At 42.1% G+C, this 27807-nt stretch overlaps 1 protein-coding gene across 16 annotated transcripts in view; it reads right to left on the reverse strand.

Annotated features, from left to right (window-relative positions):
- Positions 1–27807, reverse strand: part of RYR3 (ryanodine receptor 3) — a 581477-nt gene that overhangs the window by 346551 nt on the left and 207119 nt on the right. For all 16 annotated transcript variants that reach the window (XR_012159473.1, XR_012159474.1, XM_073348839.1 and 13 more), the window contains 4 exons: positions 26053–26245; positions 5636–5852; positions 5291–5395; positions 47–150 (listed from right to left, as the gene is read on the reverse strand). Coding sequence is in view for 14 of the 16 variants with exons in the window: in XM_073348839.1 (XP_073204940.1) it covers positions 47–150; positions 5291–5395; positions 5636–5852; positions 26053–26245 (619 nt within the window). In the remaining 2 variants the exon portion in view is untranslated. The remainder of the gene's footprint in view (positions 1–46; positions 151–5290; positions 5396–5635; positions 5853–26052; positions 26246–27807) is intronic.

The raw sequence follows: 27807 nt of genomic DNA on the forward strand, positions 1-27807 counted from the left end.
AAAATATAAAACTTTATTTATTTTTAATATTATATTTAAAACTCACTTTAGGGTTTCTGTTGACATTTGTAGGTTATAATTCTTCTCTGTTTCAGGTAATTTTGAGAACTCCACGAGACAAGGGTGTTGTCTTTTATTATCATCCCGTATCTATAATAGAATACCAGAAAAAGATATTGTACCGTTACCACACTCAGACTAATTTCAGTACTGCAAAAATAAACTTGTTCCTTGCACAGATAAAAGTATTACAAACTCTACCATCCATCCCACGATGCCTTATAACAGCTATTCAGTATTATATAAATGAGTCTTTCCATGATAAATTATGAAGTATGGAACACCCCCCTTAACCACTGAAACATAGTGAAAGATGTAAAATCATAGTTAGTGAATGAGAAGGCAAACAGTAGGCTAAATACTGCAGTCCTTACTCTGTATTTAAAACTCATAGTGCATGTCTGAGCCAAGCTAATTTGCTACTTTAAATTGAAGAGTAGCTGAAGAATAACTCTTCCTCCTGAGTTAATCTAACCATTTCTGTCCTTTATCCTGTGGTGTCAGAGAGATATTGCTTCGTTCTCCCAGCAGCATTGACCACTAAAGAATTAGTAGCATGGTGTGAAGATAAAAAACTCTGAGTCCTTGAGAGGTGTATAATATTTCTTGTCAGCCTTTTGCATGTAGGTGGTATTGTGGCTGAATGTCCCATTCAGCTTTAGCAGATTCCAATACTGCTTCATTAATTGGAAGTGCTACATATCCTGCCATCTAAAGAGTTTAATAACTTAAGATGAGATTCCTGGATCACTTCCAGTTGGATCTGCAATGCATCAGCTCTTGAAACTGTTTCAAATAATCAGCATAAGAAGAGAGAGAGCACCACAACCTCATCAGGGGACGAAGATGAGATCTTCTCCCCTGGGTGTTGATCACATCTTCCTGCTGTGGCAATTGTTGGTGTGGTTGCTGTGGTAATTCAGGTTGCATACTTTCAGTCTCCTTACTAAGACATTTATGCATTCTCCTAAACTACCTCTATAAGGATCCCATGGATTCCAGTAATGCCATTGGGGGCCCCATATGGGTCAGGAGGGGAACACCAAAGGAACCTTCCCAAGTCTTATAAGGGTAATGATGAGAATCTCTCCCATCAACATGCTTAAAATATCACCAATCTGAATAAAATTCTGAAAGGGGAGCCACCAGGGGATATATGGGAGAGAATTGTGTATTTGCTGAGACTCTGAGGAAGATGTTTTTTCAACAGATTCCATAGGCAAGACAGAGTATGATTATGTAGGTCATGGAGCCAACCCTGAGCTTGGCCATACTGGGAAACCTGATGGTCCCAGGGATATCCTACTTTCCCTTATGGAAAGGAGGATATGAGGAGCCAATACAGGGGAATGAAGCTCCTTAGATACTGAAAGTTTTATGGGTAATAAAATTCTACCCATACCAGAGAAGGGGGGGGCATATGCTCTTCCATTCCTGTCTGTACCATGCTCTGATATGGCTGAAGACTGAAATGATACTGTACCATTTGTTATCATAGATGGTACCACAAGACCCTGCACCAACTGCTTGGTACAAGTCTAATTCAGTCCCCTTGCTTGCTAAGCTCCAAAGGGTCCCCAGGAGCAGACTTAGACTTCTGCACTTACTATACATTGCATCACACATTCTTGGATTGGATTTAGTCTCTAAGGTGCCACAAGTACTCCTTTTCTTTTTGCTGGTACAGACTAACACGGCTGCTACTCTGAAACCTTGGATTGGATTGGTTACTTTGCAGGAACCAACCCCTGTACAGCATGTTCTGTTCACACATTGTCCTCGTTCAACACTACTCTTTACCTCATCTTTACGCTCCTGGTTTCTCTTGTCCATTGTTATCTTGTTCATAGTAAATGGCTCCCTGGGCATTCCCCCTCTTATCTTAGCTAGCTCAGACATTGTATTTTAGCATACTAACCCATTTACTTATCTGAGCACAAACATTTTCAGCCTGATGATTTATTTATTTCTTTAATCCTGTCTTCCAAAGAACGAGGCCTCCCACAATACCTTCAATTACTCATGCCAGGCCTACCTACATTCCACGGCCTTTTTTTCCCCTTTTCTACATAATCCATCCCCTGTCAACCATTCCCAGCTTCTAAGATTGGGACTTTTAGGGACAACTGGAGCTGAGGTTGCATCCCTGACCATCTTGGCTAATTGCCATTGATGGACCTATTGTCCAGCTATACCATGAGGAGGACAGGAGACACTGGCTGTGATTTAATTAATCCACAACTTTATTAAAAACTGGCATTATGATATTTTCTGTTTTATTATCTATCCTTTTCCTAATAGTTCCTAACATTCTGTTAGCTTTTTAGACTGCCGCTGCACATTGAGAGGATGTTTTCTGGGAACTATCCACTACGACTACAAGATCTCTTTCTTGAGTGGTATGAATCATAGAATCATAGAATATCAGGGTTGGAAGGGACCTCAGGAGGTCATCTAGTCCAACCCCCTGCTCAAAGCGGGACCAATCCCCAATTTTTGCCCCAGATCCCAAATGGCCCCCTCAAGGATTGAACTCACAACCCTGGGTTTAGCAGGCCAATGCTCAAACCACTGAGCTATCCCTCCCCATCAGATGCATTCGATGAAGTGAGCTGTAGCTCACGAAAGCTTATGCTCAAATAAATTGGTTAGTCTCTAAGGTGCCACAAGTACTTTTTCTTTTTGCGAATACAGACTAACACGGCTGCTTCTCTGAAACCTGTCTTCTGGTACAGAGGCTGATTTAAACAACAGGTTATACATCACAGTTATTAGTTCTGCAATTTCATATTTGAGTTCCATCAGAGCTCTTGGATGAATACCATCTGGTCCTGGTGACTTATTATTGCTTAATTTATCAATTTGTTCCAAAACCACCTCGACTGACACCTCAATCTGGGACAGTTTCTCAGATTCATCATCTAAAAAGAATGGATCAGGTGTGGGAATCTCCCCCATTTCTGCAGTGAAGACTGATGAAAAGAATGCATTTAGATTCTCCACAACAGTCTTGTTTTCCTTGAGTCACCTGTAACACCTCAATCATCCAGTAGCCCCACTGACTACTTGGCAGACTCCCTGCTTATGAGGTACTTAAAAAAAATGCTATTCGTTTTTGCCTTTTGCTAGTTCCTCTTCAAATTCTTTCTTGGCTTGCCTTATTACACTTTTACACTTGACTTGCCAGAGTTTATTATCCTTTCTATTTTCCTCACTAGGATTTTATTTCCAACTTTTGCCCTAAATGCCTTTTTTTACTCTGTTGTTTAGCCATGGTGGCATTTTATTGGTCCTCTATGTTTTTTTTTTTGGTGGGGAGGGTACATTTAATTTGAGCCTCTATTATGGTGTTTTTAATTAGTCTCTATGTAGTTTGCAAGCATTTCACCCTCAGGTCTGTTCCTTTTAATTTCCCTTTAACTAGATCCTCATTTTTGAGTAGCTTCCCTTTTTGAAATTAAATGCTACTGTGGTGGGTTTCTTTGTCACTTCTCCCCCTACAAAGATTTTTCAATTTAATTAAATTATGGCTGGTATTACCCAGAGGTTAATCTATATTCCCCTCTTGGACCAAACCCTGTGCTCCACTTTGGACTAAATGAAGAATTGCCTCTCCCCTTTTGGGTTCCAGGACAAGCTGATCAAAGTAGCAGTTATTTATAATGTCTAGAAATGTTATGTTTTCCTGTGATCACATATACCCAGTCAGTATGAAGAAAATTGAAATCCCCCATTATTACTGCGCTTTCTGCTTTTTTAGCCTCTCTAATCTCCCTGAGAAAACATGTCTTTAAAGCTATCTTTTAAAATATCTTTTAAGACGAAGAGCATCTGAAAGTCAGCCTAACTTCAATAGCTGGAAATATACTGAAACAAAATAACAAAAAATCAAGTGGTAAGCATATTGAAAATAATAGCGTTATAAGTAATAGCCAACATGGATGTGTCAAGAACAAATCATGCCAAACCAACCTAATTTCCTTTTTAAAAAAAAAAGATTACTGGACTAGTGGATTGGGGGGAATCTGTAGATATGATACACCTTGATTTTAGAAAGGCTTTTGACATAGTTCCACATGACATTCTCAAAAGAAAATTACCACAAAATGGATGCACAACTGATTGATAGACCGTACTCAAAGAATAGTTATCAATGGTTCACTGTTAAACTGGGATGACATATCTAATTTGACCTTACAAGGGGCTGTTCTGGATCTGGTTCTATTCAATATTTTCATTTATTACTTGTAAAATGGAGTGGAGAATGTGCTTATGAAATTTGTGGATGTCACCAAAGTGGGAGAGGGTGCTAGTACTTTGGAGAACAGGATTAGAATTCAAAATGACCTTGACAAATTGGAGAATTGGTCTGATATCAAAAAGATTAAATTCAATAAAGGTAAATGCAAAGTACAACACTTAGAAAGGCAAAATCAAATGTACAACTACAAAATGGGAAATAACTGCTTAGGTAGTAGTACTAATTAAAAGGCTCTGGGGGTTATACTGGATCACAAACTGAATATGAATCAGCAATGTGATGCAGTTGTAAAAAAGGTCAATATAATTCTGGGGTGAATTAACAGGAATGTTGTATGTAAGACATGGGAAGTAACTATCCCACTCTCCTCAGCACTGACAAGGTCTCAGGTGGAGCACTGTGTTCAGTTCTGGGTGCAACACTTGAAGAAAGATGTGGACAAAGTAGAGAGAGTCCAGAGGACAACAACAATAATTATAAAAGTTTTAAAAAGCCTGACCTGTGAGGAAAAGCTCATGCTTAGTCTTGAGAAAAGAAAACTGAAGAGAGAACTGATAAGAGTCTTCAAGTACATTAAGGGCTATTATATTAAGGACGATGATAAATTGTTCTCCATTCCACTGAAAGTAAGACAAGAAGTAATGGGCTTAATCTGTAGCAAGGGAGATTTAGGTTAGATATTAGGAAAAACTTTCTAACTATAAGGATAGTTAAATACTGAAATAGGCTTCCAAAGGAGGTTGCAGAATCCCTGTCAGTGAAAGGTTTCAAGAACGAACTTAACAAACACCTGTCAGGGATGAGCTAAGCATACTTGTTCCTGCCTCAGCGCTGGGGGCTGGACCTCTCAAGGTCCCTTCCAGTCCTACATTTCTATCATTCTGGAATACAGTCTTAACAGTTGGTGGTACTACCAACTTCACATATAATAAGGATATTTATTCCCTAAGAAGTACTCTCACAACTTACCTTGCCATAGGTCCAGCCAAGTTCTATTTTATTCATTCCCCATAGTTCATGGATATTTTCAGCCAACTTGTCCCTGATCTTTTCAAGGTGAAGAGGCAAAACAATCTAAGAAGAAAATATTTCAAGATTCAACAAGAGAGAAGAGACTCAGTAATGTCCAACTTTCCTAAAAGACTTCAACTATAATAACTGATACCAAGATTATTTAACATATTATTAAATACTGTATTGCACAAACAGTATATTGCTAAGAGAGGATACATGCTGGCCTAAATTTTTTACTGCTTATTTTAAGATTCTGGGTAAAATGAATTTTACACTTCTGTTATTGTAAAGTAGACATACCTGAGTGGTATCTATTGGACAAGGAATGAAGGAAGCTTGGGAGAGGAATTGTGTTGTACCCAGCAAATCCCTAACTCCATCAGAATCTCTCTTATACTCTTTTACTGGTTCCAATTTCATCTTCTCTTTTGGAAGCAAAGCTTCATAGCAGGGTGCGTATCCAGTGGGAGGCAGGAACTTAAACTCTCCATGACGTCCACCCAGTAGGAAACGAACCCTACGCAATTTTGAATGAAAAAGTGAAACATTTAAATAAGAGCCTATAATAACACAGCAAATGGGTCAACTGGAGACAAAGTTCAATTTTGGTATCTTTTAAAAATGGAAATCTATGAAGATTTTGACACACTACTTAAGTTTAAGGAATCCCTAAGAATTTACCAAGCACTAATGTTAGTTGATACTATATACTGAAAAATTATAGTCTACAAACTAATTAAAATATTTATGCTTTGGTAAATGCAAAACTTGACTATTTAACTCAAATCTCTATTCCCAAATACACCTGTGTCATTCTTTAAATAAATATCTACATTTTGAGTGGGATTTTAAAAGCAGGTAAGTGATTTAGGAGCACAATTCCAAGTTTCAATAGGACTTGTGCTCCAAAGTCACTTAAGGACTTTTGAAAATCCCACCCTAAATTATCAAACTAAGCTTTCCATTTATCTATGATGAACTGAGTAATCAGAATAACCTTGTGCAACAACTAAACCAACAAAATTACTTCACCGCAGATATCATCATTGTAGGTTTGAGTCATGATCCTCATTGAAGTCTCTATTAACATACAGGGCTCTCCAGTTCTCCTCAGCCATATATTTTTAATGTAAATTTAAGACTATAGTAATAAATGAAATAAAGGTAGTAAAAGAAAAGCTACCTATGTACATGGTGTGAACTGATCCCACACCAATAAGGATTAAAAGCAATAGCCATCTACTGGCTGCTTGATTGAGTGGCCTGCCTGGAATGAGTTAGTGTCCTCAGTTAATTTCATGGTGAACAGGTGTCCACACCATCAAAATACTATAAAAACTGATACTAATTGATCCGTTTGTTTGTAGTGCAAGAAAGAGGCTCAGGGCTGAACAACAGTAATGGAGAATGAACTACAAATGCTATAGAACAACTGAAGATTAGTAGCAGGGCAATGTGAGCAAGACCATAATAATGTTGCTGATTTGTCTATACCTCTTTTGGAGATAAATAAAAGTGTTCTATCTACAGGACTATCAGCCCAGAACTTTTCATGGGTATTAAAATTCCTTTAAAAAAAAGGTGTTAGAGTAACAGCCGTGTTAGTCTGTATTCGCAGACTAATAAATTTGTTAGTCTCTAAGGTGCCACAAGTACTCCTTTTCTTCTTAAAAAAACCCAAAACCACAACAATGAAACACCCGATTCCTAACTAAGATGAAATATCAGAATAAACCTAAGAAACATTTTGTTAGCTGGAAGATGCGTTTCAGCCAAATACATACATGCTAATCATGTTCTATTTCTGAAACCACATAATTCATTGAAATTAGATGTGCGAGAGTGTATGTGTGTGTTGGCGACTGACTTCTTTAGTCAGCTGCACCCTTTTCAATCTCAATTTATAAAGCACAAAAGCATTTTTGTTTTGAAAACATTTGTAACAGCATTATTAATTTCACCCTAAATCTTGCGTGTTCAAAAACAATCCCATACACATTGTAACAGTATCGAGGCAAAATCTTTAGATTAGCCAGCCATTTACTAGATTAATAATAAAGCCTTCCTAATAGTTTCATTCATGCTTATGTCTACAGACAATGAAAACTTGGACAACAAATCTTACTGTTAACATTACCTTTTAATTGTATTCATACCATAAAACCATAAATTCAATGAAATCATCACCCTATTTAAAATGTTTAATACTGTACCAATTTTGGTGTGTATGTAATTTATTACTCTATATAAAGAAAAGGAGTATTTGTGGCACCTTAGAGACTAACCAATTTATTAGAGCATAAGCTTTCGTGAGCTACAGCTCACTTCATCAGATGCATATCGTGGAAACTGCAGCAGACTTTATATATACACAGAGAATATGAAACAATACCTCCTCCCACCCCACTGTCCTGCTGGTAATAGCTTATCTAAAGTGATCATCAGGTGGGCCATTTCCAGCACAAATCCAGGTTTTCTCACCCTCCACCCCCCCACACAAATTCACTCTCCTGCTGGTAATAGCCCATCCAAAGTGACAACTCTTTACACAATGTGCATGACAATCAACTTGGGCTATTTCCTGCACAAATCCAGGTTTTCTCACATCCCCCCCCACCCCCATACACACACAAACTCACTCTCCTGCTGGTAATAGCTCATCCAAACTGACCACTCTTCAAGTTTACAGCAAACAGGGAAAGATTAAGAATGAGCTCTCAAAAATGGATACTCTCATAAAAAACCAACCTTCCACACAAGCTTCCTCGTGGCTGGATTTTACTAAAACTAGACAAGCCATTTACAGCGCACACTTTGCTTCTCTACAAAAGAAAAAGGACACTAAACTTTCTAAACTACTACATGCTACAAGGGGCCACAGCAATGGTTCCCTCAACCCACCTAGCAATATTGTTAACCTATCCAACTATACTCTCAGCCCAGCAGAAGCAGCTGTTCTATCTCGGGGCCTCTCCTTCTGCCCCTCCACCCCCACGAACATGATACAGTTCTGTGGTGACCTAGAATCCTATTTTCGACGTCTCCGACTCAAGGAATATTTCCAAAATACCTCTGAACAGCATACTAATCCACAGAGGTCTCCCTACCAACACTACAGAAAGAGGGATTCTAGGTGGACTCCTCCTGAAGGTCGAAACAGCAGACTGGACTTCTACATAGAGTGCTTCCGCCGACGTGCACAGGCTGAAATTGTGGAAAAGCAGCATCACTTGCCCCATAACCTCAGCCATGCGGAACGCAATGCCATCCACAGCCTCAGAAACAACTCTGACATCATAATCAAAAAGGCTGACAAAGGAGGTGCTGTTGTCATCATGAATAGGTCGGAATATGAACAAGAGGCTGCTCGGCAGCTCTCCAACACGAGTTTCTACAAGCCATTACCCTCTGATCCCACTGAGAGTTACCAAAAGCAACTACAGCATTTGCTCAAGAAACTTCCTGAAAAAGCACAAGATCAAATCCGCACAGACACACCCCTGGAACCCCGACCTGGGATATTCTATCTACTACCCAAGATCCATAAACCTGGAAATCCTGGGCGCCCCATCATCTCAGGCATTGGCACCCTGACAGCAGGATTGTCTGGCTATGTAGACTCCCTCCTCAGGCCCTACGCTACCAGCACTCCCAGCTACCTTCGAGACACCACTGACTTCCTGAGGAAACTTCAATCCATCGGTGATCTTCCTGATAACACCATCCTGGCCACTATGGATGTAGAAGCCCTCTACACCAACATTCCACACAAAGATGGACTACAAGCCGTCAAGAACACTATCCCCGATAATGTCACGGCTAACCTGGTGGCTGAACTTTGTGACTTTGTCCTTACCCATAACTACTTCACATTTGGGGACAATGTATACCTTCAGATCAGTGGCACTGCTATGGGTACCCGCATGGCCCCACAGTATGCCAACATTTTTATGGCTGATTTAGAACAACGCTTCCTCAGCTCTCGTCCCCTAAAGCCCCTACTCTACTTGCGCTATATTGATGACATCTTCATCATCTGGACCCATGGAAAAGAAGCCCTTGAGGAATTCCATCATGATTTCAACAATTTCCATCCCACCACCAACCTCAGCCTGGTCCAGTCCACACAAGAGATCCACTTCCTGGACACTACAGTGCTAATAAACAATGGTCACATAAACACCACCCTATACCGGAAACCTACTGACCGCTATTCCTACCTGCATGTCTCCAGCTTTCACCCTGACCACACCACACGATCCATCGTCTACAGCCAAGCTCTGCGATACAACCGCATTTGCTCCAACCCCTCAGACAGAGATAAACACCTACAAGATCTCTGTCAAGCTTTCTTACAACTACAATACCCACCTGCAGAAGTAAAGAAACAGATTGATAGAGCCAGAAGAGTTCCCAGAAGTTACCTACTACAGGACAGGCCTAACAAAGAAAATAACAGAACGCCACTAGCCGTCACCTTCAGCCCCCAACTTAAACCCCTCCAACGCATTATTAAGGATCTACAACCTATCCTAAAGGATGACCCAACACTCTCACAAATCTTGGGAGACAGGCCAGTCCTTGCCTACAGACAGCCCCGCAACCTGAAGCAAATACTCACCAACAATCACATACCACACAACAGAACCACTAACCCAGGAACTTATCCTTGCAACAAAGCCCGTTGCCAATTGTGCCCACATATCTATTCAGGGGACACCATCACAGGGCCTAATAACATCAGCCACACTATCAGAGGCTCGTTCACCTGCACATCCACCAATGTGATATATGCCATCATGTGCCAGCAATGCCCCTCTGCCATGTACATTGGTCAAACTGGACAGTCTCTACGTAAAAGAATAAATGGACACAAATCAGATGTCAAGAATTATAACATTCATAAACCAGTCGGAGAACACTTCAATCTCTCTGGTCACGCAATCACAGACATGAAGGTCGCTATCTTAAAACAAAAAAACTTCAAATCCAGACTCCAGCGAGAAACTGCTGAATTGGAATTCATTTGCAAATTGGATACTATTAATTTAGGCTTAAATAGAGACTGGGAATGGCTAAGTCATTATGCAAGGTAGCCTGTTTCCTCTTGTTTTTTCCTACCCCCCCCCCCCAGATGTTCTGGTTTAACTTGGATTTAAACTTGAAGAGTGGTCAGCTTGGATGAGCTATTACCAGCAGGAGAGTGAGTTTGTGTGTGTATGGGGGTGGGGGGATGTGAGAAAACCTGGATTTGTGCAGGAAATAGCCCAAGTTGATTGTCATGCACATTGTGTAAAGAGTTGTTACTTTGGATGGGCTATCACCAGCAGGAGAGTGAATTTGTGTGGGGGGGGTGGAGGGTGAGAAAACCTGGATTTGTGCTGGAAATGGCCCACCTGATGATCACTTTAGATAAGCTATTACCAGCAGGACAGTGGGGTGGGAGGAGGTATTGTTTCATATTCTCTGTGTATATATAAAGTCTGCTGCAGTTTCCACGATATGCATCTGATGAAGTGAGCTGTAGCTCACGAAAGCTTATGCTCTAATAAATTGGTTAGTCTCTAAGGTGCCACAAGTACTCCTTTTCTTTTTGCGAATACAGACTAACACGGCTGTTACTCTGAAACCTTACTCTATATAGTTAGACATTTAAACAGAAATGACCTGCAGTATTAAGTAGCTGATTAATTACTTTATCACTAATCAAAAACATTGCTGATATAGTAACCGCAGCAATGTATACAAAGGCATTAGTATTTCTTTATGGGTGGAGTTCTCTACAAAACTCATGCAATTTAGTCCAAAGTGATTACATTCTTCACAGATGTATATTTATCTCAGCAACAATCCCTGACAAACTAATCACGATAAACTGTAAATAATTAGGTTAATAAGTAACCACAACCAAGTTAGTTGACAATAAAAGAAAACAAACTGCAATAACACCACCAATGAATTTGGGAATATTGTAGCTGTTATAGATATTTAAGTGTCAGTTTAAAAAAGTTTTGTAATATAGCTAAGATGGTACAGAATTTAACTGTAATTAGAAAGAGATGTGAAAGTCACTAGTTATAATACAAATCATAACCGCTACAAGAGTAATATATAAGAACTAGTCAATATTTTTCATAAATCTAAGTTTAACACCTTATTTTCACTTTTATATAGGAATTTTCACACTGATGGAAAGACAAGAGAGAATAAATAAGAAAAGGCAATTTGTTGTACTCGACTCATGAGGCTCAAACCAACTCCCAGTGAAGTCAGTGGGATTTGGAGCAGATCCTTATTGCAGACATTCCTATTTATCTAAGAGCTTTCCTGCTTATATTTCAGCTTCTCTTGCTTTATCATGCAGTATTATCACGTCTGCATTTAAAGCATTGCAATCTTTTGTCACAGAACTATTATTTTGCAAATTCATTATGACTTTGCACAGTCAAGGAATTATGATGTGAATGGAATAACAGAGACTTGGTGGGATAAGTCACATGACTGGAGTACTGTCGTGGATGGATATAAACTGTTCTGGAAGGACAGGCAGGCAGAAAAGGTGGGGGAGTTGCATTGTATATAGGAGAGCAGTATGACTGCTCAGAGCTCCAGTATGAAACTGCAGAAAAACCTGAGAGTCTCTGGGTTAAGTTTAGAAGTGCGAGCAACACGGGTGGTGATGTGGTGGGAGTCTGCTACAGACCACCAAACCAGGGGGATGAGGTGGATTAGGCTTTCTTCCGGCAACTAATAAAAGTTACTAGATCGCAGGCCCTGGCTCTCATGGGAGACTTCAATCACCCTGATATCTGCTGGCAGAGCAATACAGCAGTGCACAGACAATCCAGGAAATTTTTGGAAAGTGTAGGGGACAATTTCCTGGTGCAAGTGCTGGAGGAACCAATGAGGGGCAGAGCTCTTCTTGACCCGCTGCTCACAAACCAAGAATTAGTAGGGGAAGCAAAAGTGGATGGGAACCTGGGAGGCAGTGACCATGAGATGGTCGAGTTCAGGATCCTGACACAAGGAAGAAAGGAGAGCAGCAGAATTCGGACCCTGGACTTCAGAAAAGCAGACTTTGACTCCCTCAGGGAACTGATAGGCAGGATCCCCTGGGAGAATAACATGAGGGGGAAAGGAGTCCAGGAGAGCTGGCTGTATTTTAAAGAATCCTTATTGAGGTAGCAGGAACAAACCATCCCAATGTGTAGAAAGAATAGTGAATACGGCATGCGACCAGCTTGGCTTAACAATGAAATCCTTGCTGACCTTAAACACAAGAAAGAAGCTTACAAGAAGTGTAAGACTGGACAAATGACCAGGGAGGAGTATAAAAATATTGCTCTGGCATGCAGGAGTGAAATCAGGAAGGCCAAATCACACTTGGAGTTGCAGCTAGCGAGAGATGTCAAGAGTAACAAGAAGGGTTTCTTCAGGTATGTTGGCAACAAGAAGAAAGTCAAGGAAAGTGTGGGCTCCTTACTGAATGAGGGAGGCAACCTAGTGACAGAGGATGTGGAAAAAGCTAATGTACTCAACACTTTTTTTGCCTCTGTCTTCACGAACAAGGTCAGCTCCCAGACTACTGCACTGGGCAGCACAGCATGGTGAGGAGGTGACCAGCCCTCTGTGGAGAAAGAAGTAGTTCGGGACTATTTAGAAAAGCTGGATGAGCACAAGTCCATGGAAGCAGATGCGCTGCATCCGAGGATGCTAAAGGAGTTGGTGGATGTGATTGCAGAGCCATTGGCCATTATCTTTTAAAACTCATGGTGATCGGGGGAGGTCCCGGATGACTGGAAAAAGGCTAATGTAGTGCCCATCTTTAAAAAAGGGAAGGAGGAGGATCTGGGGAACTACAGGCCAGTCAGCCTCACCTCAGTCCCTGGAAAAATCATGGAGCAGGTCCTCAAGGAATCAATTCTGAAGCACTTAGAGGAGAGGAAAGTGATCAGGAACAGTCAGCATGGATTCACCAAGGGCAAGTCATGCCTGACTAATCTAATTGCCTTCCATGATGAGATAACTGGCTCTGTGGATGAGGGGAAAGCAGTGGATGTGTTATTCCCGGACTTTAGCAAAGCTTTTGATACGGTCTCCCACAGTATTCTTGCCAGCAAGTTAAAGAAGTATGGGCTGGATGAATGGACTATAAGGTGGATAGAAAGCTGGCTAGATTGTCAGGCTCAACAGGTAGTGATCAATGGCTCCATGTCTAGTTGGCACCCAGTATCAAGCAGAGTGCCCCAAGGGTAGGTCCTGGGGCCGGTTTTGTTCAATATCTTCATTAATGATCTGGAGGATGGGTGGACTGCACCCTCAGCAAGTTTGCAGAGGACACTAAACTGGGAGGAGTGGTAGATACGCTGGATAGGATATAGAGGGACCTAGACAAATTAGAGGATTGGGCCAAAAGAAATCTGATGAGGTTCAACAAGGACAAGTGCAGAGTCCTGCACTTAGGAGGGAAGAATCCCATGCACCGCTACAGACTAGGGACCGAATGGCTTGGCAGCAGTTCTGCAGAAAAGGACCTAGGGGTTATGGTGGACGAGAAGCTGGCTATGAGTCAACAGTGTGCCCCTGTTGCCAAGAAGGCTAATGACATTTTGGGCTGTACAAGTAGGGACATTGCCAGCAGATGGAGGGACGTGATCATTCCCCTCTATTCGATATTGGTGAGGCCTCATCTGGAGTACTGACAGGTTTCAGAGTAACAGCCGGTTTCAGAGTAACTTCATCGGATGAAGTGAGCTGTAGCTCACGAAAGCTTATGCTCAAATAAATTGGTTAATCTAAAGTACTGTGTCCAGTTTTGGGCCCCACACTACAAGAAGGATGTGGAAAAATTGGAAAGGTTCCAGCAGAGGGCAACAAAAATGATAAGGGGACTGGAACACATGGCTTATGAGGAGAGGCTGAGGGAACTGGGATTGTTTAGTCTACAGAAGAGAAGAATGAGGGGGGATTTGATAGCTGCTTTCAACTACCTGAAAGGGGGTTCCAAAGAGGATGGATCTAGACTGTTCTCGGTGGTACCAGATGACAGAAAAAGGAGTTGCACTGGGGGAGGTTTAGGTTGGATGTTAGGAAAAACTTTTTTACCTTACCTAGGGAGGTGGTGGAATCTCCTTCCTTAGAGGTTTTCAAGGTCATGCTTGACAAAGCCCTGGCTGGGATGATGTAGTTGGGGATTGGTCCTGCTTTGAGCAGGGGATTGGACTAGATGACCTCCCGAGGTCTCTTCCAACCCTAATCTTCTATGATGCTATGCTCTGCCCACCTGGCGCTCCATCTGGGGAGCGGGGTTGGGGCACAGGGGCTTGCCCCGCTCCGCCCACCAGCACTCTACCTGGGGAGTAGGGTCAGGGTGCTAGGGCTTGCCCCGCTCCACCCAGTGCTCCTGCTGGAGAGTGCAGCAAGCCCCGTGTCCCGACCCCGCTCCCCAGATGGAGCACCAGGCGGGTGGGGGAAGTTCCCACCCTCAGACTCTGCTCCCTGGCAGGAGGGCCGGGCAGGCAAAGTGGGTCATGGCACAGGGGCACCCATTTTTCCAGGGCCCCCCAATTGGCCAGGGCACCTGGGCACGGGTCCCAGTGGCCAATCCGCCACTGCTGGTAATGGACCAACATCCCACTGTGCTAGGCATATTTAATCATCAGTCTCATACTAGTGCCATATACACAGGGGTAAAATCACCTCATTATTCCCTTGTTTATATATCCAAGGGTCACATCAGCCCTTTTTTCTCACAGCTTTGCACTAGGAGCTTGTGTTCAGTTGCTTACCCATTCTGACCCCCTAAATCCTTTTCAATGTCATTGCTTTCCAGGATACAGTCCCCCATTCTGTAAGTAGGCCTACATTCCTTGTTCTAGATGTAAAAATTTACATTTAGCTGTGTTAAAACACACTTTGTTTGAATGGATCTATCTTACCATGTGCTCTAGATTGCTCTGAATAACTGCCCTGTCCTCATCAGTATTTACCACTCTGCCAATCTTTGTATCTTCTGCAAATTTCATCAGTAGTAATTTTATATTTACTTCAAGATCATTGATAAAAATGTTGAACCCCTGCAGAATCCCACTAGAAATACCTCCATTTGATGATGCTTGTCCACTGGCAACTACATTTTGAGATTATCCAGTTTTTAATCCATTTAACATAATGCTTTACTGATGCTGCATCGTCCCAATTTTTAAATCATAATGTTGTGTTGTATTAAATCAAACAGCTCAGAAAAGTCTAAATATATTATATCTTTGAAGTTACCTTTGTCAACCAAACTTTTATATCTCTTTTACTTTTATCCCATGCATATGTGCGAATGGCTTTGTAATGAATTATGATTTATATTATATTATATTATATTATGTAATGAATTATATCCACCTCACTCCTAACCCTTCTCCATGATAGGCCAATCTGGGCAAATTAGGAACAAAATGTGACAGATGCCTGTGCCCGTAAAATTCCAATGAAAAAGAGTGAGGCAGATTCAGGAAAAAGAAGAAAAAAGATGTATGAAAAAAGTAATAAGCTTCAGCTGGAGACAGAAGAACAACAGTGGAACAAGAACAGGGACTATCCAAAACTCTTCCCCCCATACAAACCTAAAAATCCTTCAAGAATTCACATCTACCAGGTTCCATCCTTTTTTCTATATAAAGTTTTCACTTCTATGGCTTTCTTCTAGTTTTACTGTTCTTCTCTTCCCTTCTCTTTTCCCCCTCCTTTTCCTGCATTCCTATTCTCCTCTAATTTTTTTACTGCTCTTTTCTTCTTTGTTTTTACCTTCACTTTGCTTCTGCTCCTTTCAGCCTGAGTGCATCCCATTCTCCTTCCTATCTGCTTTCACTGAACACATGAAGAATGATTGCAGACACCAGAAAATTAGTTATATCTGATGCTGGTATTCCTTCCTTCCAGGTTCATTTACTGCACTACTATTGTTAGCATTAAATCACCATCCTACCTGTATTTAGCAGCCCTGTTGTAAATCCGAGGCTAAATCTGTGTAGGGAAGGGGGTGCACATCTTTATGGGGAAATTTCCACTGGCACTTTGCTTTTGCTAAAGGGGAAACCACGGTCATCAACATGACATGTTTCATAAGATCTTCCAACATATTTTCCTTAGTGTAGATATTCCCATTACATTTGCCCATCTCCATTCATTTTAAGTTAATGAAAAATAGTTTATGATGTTTTTTTATTTCTTGGTTTCTCAATTTCTATTTTTAGTTAATGGAGATAGCATAGATAAACGGTGAACAGGATTTCTGATTCTGGCATAATATTACCTACTAATAGTATATTAGAAACATATAAACTTCTTGATTTGCAGTTTATTCAAAAGGTTAAGTAAATTATTTAGCCAATAGAGCATTTAGGCTCAGCACTGAAATGGAAAAAAATCTTATAATTCAATTGGACATATTTTTCTCAAACATATTCCTCAATATCCCAGACAGCTGCGGTTACAGCTCGCTCCATTATACATGATTTTTCTAGGATGAATGATAAGAATGTCAAATAGCTAATATTATTCTGTGATACAGAACAGGACTGAGAAATAGAGAGCTCTGTGGTATCAGTATTTAACATACCACCTGTTCAGCTACTAACTGCACATAGCACTTATCTCTAAACATATTGACTCTTCATGTCAAAACATCTGGACCCTCTAGTTTCTCAGATCCTCTGAACAGCTGTGATATATATAAATGTGTTAGAAAGCGCATTTTAATTTAGTCTCAGACTTCACTTCTGTCACTTCATGCTATCTTAAACAGAGATTAAATGAATCTGAATAAATTTAAAGAAACTGAGTTCTCAAGACAGTGGTCTGGTTAAATCCCTTCCTTGATTATCTGAATTCCAACGGTGTTATGTTATCATAGGAGGAGACAGTAGTGCTTCCCACAGTTCATGTTGCTCCACACTTCTCATTATAAAACTTTAGTTTCAACTGTTTATAACTTGGACACACTATAACCATTCGGGCTGAAATTTTCCATGTCAGGTATCTGCCTCAGGCTGAATTTTGTATGTGTTTCAGCCAAATGGTTCAGCTGTTTCCACAAAATTTTCCTTTTTACCTGTGAATTTTCTTTAATACCCTCCATGTCCAACAGTCTGTACTGTGGGCATTCCCCCTCTCCCTGCTAGTTGGAGGCAGAGCACAGATTGACAGCCAGCCTGGAGCCAGGATGACCCTTCTGTGGAGAACCAAAAATGACAGCTTCCAAAGCCGAAAAATACTAACTGAATATATTACAATAAGGGCTTGTCCACACCAACTTTTAGCTGGGAAGTGAATCTACTGTGCACTGGTCTACCGACACTAACTGTCCTGTAGACCCTCCTAATGTGCACAGTTCCTTAGTATGCTCTGATTACCATGTTTGAAACACTCAGAAACTGTTAGGGCACATCAGCAAGTCCACAGGGACAGTTAGATCTTAGCAGGCTAGCTTTAGATAGATTCACCCGCCAGCTTGCTACAAACTAAGTGGTCATGTAGACAAACCCTTAGTCACCTAAATTTAACATGTGAACCTTGTAACAGAGACTTAGGGAACAAACAAATATTCCTTTACACAAGCATGTATTTTCCATTCTAATCTGTGAAAACAGAGGGAAAAAGCTATAATTCTAAGAAAAATGAATCTTCTCCAGGTGGGCAAGAACATCAGAGGGTATTGGAAAGAAAATTCACAGATAAGTAGTCTGTACTGCAGGATGTGCAAAGCAGTATTCACCCCCAGGGAAGGGGTTGGGGGAGAGGGTTCAAATAATGTACATGGGGACTGACCCCAGATAAATGCTGTGGCAGCATATTCTGAAGTATGAATATAAACAAATAACACAAGTATGTAGGGACAAAATTAGAAAGGCCATGGCAAAAAACAATACCAAACTAGTTACAGACATAAAGGGTAACAAGAAAACATTCTACAAATACATGAGAGGCCAGAGGAAGACCAAGGACGGGGTAAGCCCATTACTCAACGAGGGATGGGTGGAGGGGGATGGGGATAACAACAGAAAACGTGCAAATGGCAGAGATGCTTAATGACTTCATTGTTTCAGTTTTCACCAAGAAGGTTGGTGGTGATTGGATGTCTAACATAGTGAATGTCAGTGGAAATGAGGTAGGATCAGACGCTAAAATAGAAAAAGAACAAGTCAAAAATTACTTAGACAAGTTAGATGTCTTCAAGTCACCAGAGCCTGATGAAATGCATCCTAGAATACTCAAGGAGCTGACTGAGGAGATATCTGAGCCATTAGCGATTATCTTTGAAAAGTCATGGAAGATGGGAGAGATTCCAGAAGACTGGAAAAGGGCAAATATAGTGCCTATCTATAAAAAGGGAAATAAGGACAACCCGGAGAATTACAGACCAGTGAGCTTAACTTCCGTAACCGGAAAGATATTGGAGCAAAAAATTTGCAAACATCTAGAAGATAATAAGGTGATAAGTAACAGTCAGAATGGATTTGTCAAGAACAAATCATGTCAAACCAACCTGACAGGTTTTTTTTGACAGGGTAACAAGCCTTGTGGATAGTGGGGGATGCGGTAGACGTGGTATATCTTGACTTCAGTAAAGCTTTTGATACTGTCTCACATGACCTTCTTATAAACAAACAAGGGAAATGCAACCTAGATGGAGCTACTATAAGGCAGGTGCAAAACTGGTTGGAAAACTGTTCCCAGAGAGTAGTTATCAGTGGTTCACAGTCATGCTGGAAGGGCATAACTAGTGGGATCCCACAGGCATCAGTTCTGGGTCCGGGTTGATTCAATATCTTCATCAATGATTTAGATAATGGCATAGAGAGTACACTTAAAAAGTTTGTGGATGATACCAAGCTGGGAGGGGTTGCAAGTGCTTTGGAGGCTAGAATTAAAATTCAAAATGATCTGGACAAACTGGAGAAATGGTCTGAAGTAAATAGGATGAAATTCAATAAGGATATATAAAATACTCCAATTAGGAAGGAACAATCAGTTGCACACATACAAAATTGGAAATGACTGCCTAGGAAGGAATACTGCTGAAAGGGATCTGGGGGTTATAGTGGACCACAAGCTAAATATGAGTTAACAGTATAATGCTGTTTCCAAACATAATTCTGGGATGTATTAGCAGGAATGTTGTAAGCAAGACATGAGAAGTAATTCTTTCGCTCTACTCCGTGCTGATTAGGCCTCAACTGGAGTATTGTGTCCAGATCTGGGCGCCACATTTCAGGAAAGATGTGGACAAATTGGAGAAAGTCCAAAGAAGCACAACAAAAATTATTAAAGGTCTAGAAAACATGACCTATGAGGGAAGATTGAAAAAATTTAGGTTTGTTTAGTCTGGAGAAGAGAAGACAGAGGGGACATAACAACAGTTTTCAAGTACATAAAAGGTTGTTACAAGGAGGATGAAGAAAAAATGTTCTTCTTAACCTCTGAGGATAGGACAAGAAGCAATGGGCTTAAATTGCAGCAAGGGAGGTTTAGGTTGGACATTAGGAAAAAATTCCTGACTGTCAGGGTGGTTAAGCACGGGAATAAATTGCCTAGGGAGGTTGTGGAATCTCCGTCATTGGAGATTTTTAGGAGCAGGTTAAGTCAGGGATGGTATAGATAAGACTTAGTCCTGCCATGAGTGCAGGGGACTGGACTAGATGACCTCTCAAGGTCCCTTCCAGTCCTATGATTCTCCCCAAAGCTGCATCTGAAGAAGAAAGGAAATCCAACTTGTAGTGCTTTGTGAGTGTGTTGACTGATGTCCACGTTGCTTCCTTACAGATTCATATGAAGTGCAAGACCTCTCTGCACAAGAGGTTGCTGAACCCCTCAGGGAGTGGGCTGTAACATTATTTGGTGAATTCACTTCAAATGCTCTATAGGTTTCAGCAACCTCTGCCTTAATCCACCTTGTAATAGAGGATTTAGAGGCTTTCTTCCCTTTAGCTGGAGAGTCATATAAAATGAAAAGAGCTGTGTTCTTGAGATAGATTTTAAGTACTTTTCTGACACCTAATTTATGACATTCAATCTCCTTGGGATGCTTAGATTAGGAGAAAAGAACGTGGAAAAATGTATTTATTTTTGGAATAAATGACAGGTCCAGACAAAGAATCTGTCATTATGAAAAATACATAGATGAGGCTCCATAGAAAATGCTCCAACTTCCAATATCCTTCTAGCTGAGGTGACTGTTACTAAGAAAGAAATTTGGAGAGAGAGAAATTAGGCTGTAAAAATGTAGTTATTCAAATGGTTGTTTTGTTAAGGCTCCTAGCACCAAATTCAAGCTCCAAGAAGGGAACCTGTGTATCACAAGAGGAATGAGTGAGACTTCTCTAAGAATCTTTTGATGTGGCAATAATTACCTGTAATGTAACTGCTGTTCTTTGAGATGGGATGCAGACACGTATTCCATGTAGGTATGCGAGTGCCCAGTGCACCAAAACTGGAGAACTTTGCCTAGCAGTACCCATAAGGGTAGTACTTGCACGCTGTGGCCCTAGTCCCATCCTGGCTATATAAAGGTGGTGCTGCTCCAACCACCCTTAGTTCCTTCGTACCCAACATCCAGATCACAGTCCCTGATACATAGGGGATGGGGGTGGGTTGTGGAATGCGCATTTTCATCACAACTCAAAGAACAGGTTACAGTACAAGTAAGTAACCATTCTTCCCTCTTTGAATAGATGCAGCCATGTATTCCATGTAGGTGACTCACAAGCAGTACTTGCAGGAGGTGGGCTATTTAACCAAGGACTGCAGGATTACCTTCCCAAAGTTCACATCTGATCTGGATCCAATAGTGATGTGTAACATATGTAGAGGACCAAGTGGCAGCCCTGCAAATGCCAGTATAGGAGTATCACTTTAGAAATGCCATTGATGTTGCCTGGGCGCTCATGCAATGAGCTTGCAGCCTATGGGGAGGTGCAATCTGAGGTACTTTGTATGCTGTCATGATATAGGAAGGTATCCACCTGGGGATTGTCTACAGGGAGGCTGCTTGCCCCTTCATTCAATCTGCATATGAAACAAACAGACAAGATGAAGAATGGAAAGATTTAGTTCTACCCAGGTAAAAAGCTAAACATTGCCTGATAGCCAAAGTGTGAAGATGTTGCTCATCTGGGGCTGAATGTGACTTAGGGAAGAACTCTGGTAGGGTAGACATAACTTGGTTCAAGAGAAATAACTTCAGATAAAAAACTTAGGGTGCGGCTGCAGGGTTACAGTCTTTGGAAAATTGTGTGTAAGGAGGTTCTGCCATCAAAGCCTGCAACTCGCACACACTCCTTGCAGATGTGATCACTACAAGGAAAGCAGTTTTCTGACACAGAGGGAGAAAGAAGTTGCCAGAGGCTCAAACAAGGTCCCATAAGAGCAGCTAAGACAGCATTAAGGTTCCACAAAGGAAATACAGTAGTTCTTTTAGCAGTGGGTGGTTACAAGTGACTCATTTCAAGAACCTCACAAGCACAGAGTTAAAAAACACTGACTTCTCATGGATGAGTGGATGAAATGCAGAAATCATTGCCAGGTGACTCTCAATGAACTAAGTGCAAGACCGGAAGACTGAAGGTGCAACAGGTACTCCAAGATGTCCTGAATTCAAGGCATCTCTACTGAGTGGTCCGGAGGCCCAGGCAACCTACTGGTTAGAGTGCATGGTTCTTGGCCCCCTACTTGGTTGTGGGTCCTCAGTCTTCAAGGAAAGGGGGGAAGGTAGGGGAACCTAGACCCTCCCTCTTCACCAGGTCCCAGTCCTGGGCTACTTCCTACCAATCTGTTCTGTTTGGAGCATGGCCCCTCTAGTCCACTTAATTGGGTGGCCTGCTTCCTGTAGGGTCCTCTTGTGGGCCTTGAACAGAACCTCGTTACAATCCCAGACTGCTTCAGGCAGTTGGCTGCACACTGGGGAGGCCGAGCCCCAAAATGTCCCTAGGCTTCACCCCTCAGTTTTCTTTGGTGCTGGACTCCTCCAGAGTCTCCTGTGGTTGGGAGACAGTGCTTCCTCTCAGATGGTGGCATTGGCAGGCAGGTTAGTGATCCTTCCCCTCAGTTACAGAGGCGGTTAGCTCCTGCCCCTTTGCCAGTCAGCCCCAAACTGAGCCACACTTTCTTTTCCTTTTCCCTCCAGAACTGGCATTAACTGGAGGTATAACAGGGTGGGGCTAGGTCAGCCCAGAGGATCTCTTTAATCCCTGGTGACTGAACTCCCTGGGCTAGCAACCACATTGAGAACTGCTTCCACTTGGCCAAATAGGCCACTCTGGTGGAGGACTTTCTACTATTAAGCAAGTTTTGCTGGACTGCCTCCGAACATCATTCCTCCTCCTTCTCCTCATCTAACTATGTAGCATCCATGCCATGAGACGCAGGGAGCTGAGCACCGGATGCAAAATCTCACCGTGATGCTGAATCAGGAGATTGGGATGAGGAGGAAAAGATATAGGAGGCTGTCAGGGATTCTGGGGTCTCAACCTGGGAGCATCAGCCTGTGGCAATATTGCCCAGAGGTAAAAGTCTGTGGGGCTGTGTGACGGGGTGGACTAGATTCAGAGGCCCCGTGCTGGAGGCCTCATGGCCCTGCATCACCCTTCCCCAGAGTAGAGCAGAGAGAAGTCCTTCTGACAGCCTAAAGTGGCTGCAGAGGAACAGTCAATCAGAGGGGCTCATGGAGCAGCCAATCTGGGGCCAGAAGGGCCTTATATAAAAGACAAGCAGCAGAGCAGAGAATTTCAGTTGCTGTGTGGAGTTCAAGGAATGAAGACTGGGTGACTGGCTGGCTGGAAGAGCAGCAGTACTGCAGACAGGACTGAAGCCCAGAGAAGGCTGCTGAAGTCTGGATGCCTGGCTGGCAAGAAGAGCAGCAGGACCAGTGGAAGGTCAGTGCAGGCAGGCTGAAGCCCAGTGGGACTGAACACTGAACCTGGCCAGGCCAGCGAGGCTACCGAGATAGGTCTCGCTGGTCTGGGAGGCCTGCTGAAACACCACCAGTTGCGGGTACTGAGATGGGCCCCAGCTAGGTGCTTGAAGAAGGCAGTGCCTCTGGGAGAAGCCTTAGAGCTATGGTCCCATACCAGGGCCAAGATAAGAACTTGGCCTGTATACTCCGGAAGGGGGGGCAACATATGTGGCTCGGCCGGAGGACTGAGTCACTGAAGACTCGCCAAGAGAACCATCAGCTGGGGGAGGGGAGGTTGTGCATGAGAGGCAGGTGCCACCCCGATATACGAACTAAAACCAAAATCAGGCTTACATCCAATCAACCAACCAAAGGGGGGGGGCACCTGGGAGAGGTGGGTGCTGCCCCATGAAAAAAACTGATTGAAGGCATATTGACCAGAGAAAGGGGGCACCAGTGAGAGGTAGGTGCCGACCCTGTTACATTCTGGTAACAGAAGCGGGATCTTCAGACCGATCTTGTCTAAAGGGGGCTAGGTTAGAATTAACTGTTTTACTGTAGCAAGCTTTTAACTGTTTTATTGTGTGAGGCCAGAAGCAGACGCTGAAGGAGGCCCAGGGGCCAGACAGAAAGCAGTAAGACAACAAAGCCAGAGCCAGATGCTGAAGGGGAGCCAGAGCCAGCGGCCAAGGCAGAAAGCAGTAAGACACTGAAGCCAGAGGCGGAGGCAAAAGCAGTAAAACAACAAAGCCAGAGGCTGAAGGGGAGCCAGAGCCAGTGGCCAAGGCAGAAAGCAGTAAGACAATGAAGCCGGAGTCAGAGGCAGAGGCAAAAGCAGTAAAACAACAGAGGCAGAGGCTGAAGGGAGCAAGAGCCAGAGGCAGATGCAGAAAACAGGCAAGATTTTAAGTATTTATTGGGCAGAGCCAGAGCCAGACCCCGAGGCCAAAGAAGGCCAGATTCAGAGGCAGAGGTAGCCCAAGAGCCAGAGGCTGAAGAGAGCCAGAAGCAGCCCAAGTGGAGTATGCCCTGACTGATGGGTGCAAGAACCACTGACACAAGCCTGAAGGAGGAAGCATGTGGCAGAGTGGACTAGGTCTGGAGGCCCCCTGATGGAGACCTCGTGGTCCTGTATCATCCTTCCCCAGAGTAGAGCAGAGAGAAGTCCTCCAGACAGAGGAGCTAATCAGAAAGGCTGATGAAGTGTGCTCCTCCTGAATGTTCCCACAGAATGGCTTATTTCCACTGAATCAGCATTTTCCAGTGGAAAACTGTTCCTTCTGAAAATTTTCAACTAGCTCTTGTCTATCTACGCCCTAAATTGGGTAGAGAGTAATGTCGGTTCCAGAGAGAGAGTAAAACCCACTCCCACTCCTCATCTCTTTCCAGGCCCTCTGATTATTCTGTTTGGAGAGGCCTGGGAGTTCTCCCATTTCATAACATTTGTGAAATCAGCTCCTTGGGAAAAGCCCACATACAGCTGGTCCTCAGACTTCCTTTATCTCAGGAAAACCTAGCCACTTTTCCTAATTGTTAAATGGATGAATCATCTGTAGCCTGAGTTTTTCTTCCCTAATGTAAGCCCCACTGCTCTTCCTTTCTATTCTGGGTGGGATGTAGGTCTCACAACTGTGGGATTCAATTCGTTCCAGGCCTATAGAGAGATTCCCCTTCTGCAAAGGTGCCCATGCCCTCTGCACCTTGTTATTTTCCTTTGCTGCTGGTTCCTTTCCTGATTATTCCCTCTAGGCTTGATACTTCTTGCATGTGTTGCAAGAACCACAGAACTTCAGGCCAAGCCATCAATCCCTTCTTATCTTAGCTCAGCAGAGAGCTTTTACACACCATCACACCCTCTCAGTTATTTCCTTACTTGCAGAATGATCCTGGGCTCTGAAAGTCAGGTTTCATTCTTTCCTACTTGCAAATCAAAACAGTAATAAAGCGTAAATGAGGCCCCCAGAGCTTCCTGTGCCTAACGGGTCTGCACAGGTGTAACTGATTGGAAATTTAGGTAACAATTCTGATGATCATTGAAAAGCCAGAATAGAATCCACCTTACTGTCTACTATGCTGGCTCTGTAATATTAACAATGCTAATATTAGTAATTTATTTTAGTCACTGAAGTAAACAGACTTAACAGTTTAATCAGCTCTCTTAAGAAAGAGGATACTATTTTTACCCAGTGACTTTTGAGAGTAGAATCACACTTGAAAAATATTTTTGGAACTGAGTTTAGGTGTGGTGAAAGGTGCCAGACTGACAGTTCTGAAGTCAAACGTCTTCATTTTTTTTCTATAAAACACATGGAGAATGAGCAGTAGAGTATATAAGGTTTCCCATACTGCAGCACTATTGTTCTTCAAATTCTGTAGTGTGAGAAGGGAGTTTAGTCTTCATGATAATTTATTTTTTCACCTCTTTTTGAGATTGCCAACAAAGTTTCAGTTAATGCCAGTTGTGGTGCTGTGATTCTGAAGTGGATACTTGTCCACTGATAATTGGACTGAGACCAAACTAACTTCCTCTAAGTCACCAAAAAGGCATCGAATGATAATGATTTCAGTCATTGTCAAATCAATCACCAAGAGATCAAAAGCTCCACGTTCCAACTCCATACCAACTAGTCTCCAAACAAATGGATGTATTTTTCCCTGACTGAAAGTAGTAGAGTATCTAAGCAATAAAATAAAAGAAATCATATATGTTAAACATGTCATCATGACAGCATGGCAAAAAGCCCAAAATATTAATAGGAAGAGATCAAGCACTTACTTGATACCTGCAGAGAAGCTCACCACAGGATAGAAAAGTCCATCGACACTGAAGTTCTCAAACATTCCCTGTACAGGTTGCCCATTAATGCGGAATGAAATACTGGGCACCCCTAAATCCAAGCAGCAGCTAACTACGTCATCAGATGCCAACAAATGCTGATTGACAGATGCTACAGCTCGGGGTACTCGACCTGATGAGAAAGGAGTTAGGGGAGAAAGGCTTTGAACAATTTCCTGTATTTAAGGGGTTAGCAAGAGAATAGCAACTATACCGACACAAATATTTTGACAGCCTCACAAGCTATTTCATATAATTTATTTTCTTTCAGACATGAAGACATAACCTTGTCTTCATCTGCTTTGTGACTGTTTTTGCTTTAAGAGACAGACAATGAGCTACATTCTCCAGACTGATAAGTGGCAGAACAGTGCGTGAACTGAGCAAATTGTTTGAGACCTTTGAAGCTGTTAGCAAAAAGGAATATGCTCAGCTCAGGCAATGTGTGCTCATACCATGACCTAACTCAAAAGCCTTTGCCTGTATAAAGCTAATAGTGATTGGCAGATAATTTTAGTACCTACTGCCCAAGTACTTAGGTCTTATTTCAGTTATTCATGAAATATCAGAGTTCCCACTGCATTATAATTAACTTCATTCATGGACAGGATTAAATATTTATAGGGATAACGAGAGCATCTGCAGTTAGAGGACTAAATAAAATTAGAGGGGATATAACTCTCATACTTCCAAGTAATCACAAAAAATGGTTACTTACCTTCGCAATAACTGTTGTTCTTCAAGATGTGCTGTGCACATATATAATCCATTTCAGGTGTGTGCACACCCACTGCACGTGAGTCGGAGATGTTTACCTGGCAGTACCTCTTGGGGCAGTGCATGTGCCCTGTGTATCTATGCCCTCAGCAACAGGCATGAAAAGAGCAAAGTCACCTGACCTCCTCCCATTTCCTTTAAACTAGTATCTCGGTGATGTCAGACCACAAAGGTGGGTTCATGGAAAATATATGTGCACAACACATTACTGTATAGTTAAGATACCATTTTTTTCTCCTTCGATTCTTTGTGCACAAATATATTCTACTTCTGGTGATCCCAAGCAGTAATTCTTTAGGTGGTGGGAATTAGAATTATTCTTAAATAAAGGCAGAAGGACAGATTTTACAAAGTCAGCATCAGCTCTGGAAGCTCTCATAGCATAATGTTTGGTGGCAGCATGAAGACCATGTAGCAGCTCTATAATTTTCCATGATTGGAATGTTAATTAAAAGTGCCACAGAGGTAGCCAGTTCATAACAAATCGTGATGCAAAGAGTTATCCATTTCTGGATCCTCTGTGCAGAAACTGCCTGACCTCTCATTCTCTTCTGTTTATGTTAGAAACAGTTTTGGAGATGATCACAGTCCGATCAGCATAGAAAGAGTCACACATCTAGTGTGTGAAGTGTCTTCAACCTTATGGTTATGAGGCTTTGGAAAGAATTTCTGTAGATTAATCAATTGATTCAAATGTAAACCCAATACCATTTTTGTCAGGAAGTTAGGGTGAGGTCTTAAAGGAAATTTATTTTTATAAAAGATGGAGATCCCACCATCGAAGCCTTCAACTCTCCCACCCTTCTAGCATATATTAGCACTAAAAAGAACATTGTCTTTGCAGACAGCTGAAGAAAAGAGCAGGAGACCAGTAGCTTAAACAGTGGTCCCATGAGCCTTATCTATATCAAGTTAAAA

This window comes from Lepidochelys kempii, chromosome 6 (genome assembly GCF_965140265.1).
Source record: "Lepidochelys kempii isolate rLepKem1 chromosome 6, rLepKem1.hap2, whole genome shotgun sequence".
Classification (NCBI taxonomy): domain Eukaryota; kingdom Metazoa; phylum Chordata; order Testudines; family Cheloniidae; genus Lepidochelys; species Lepidochelys kempii.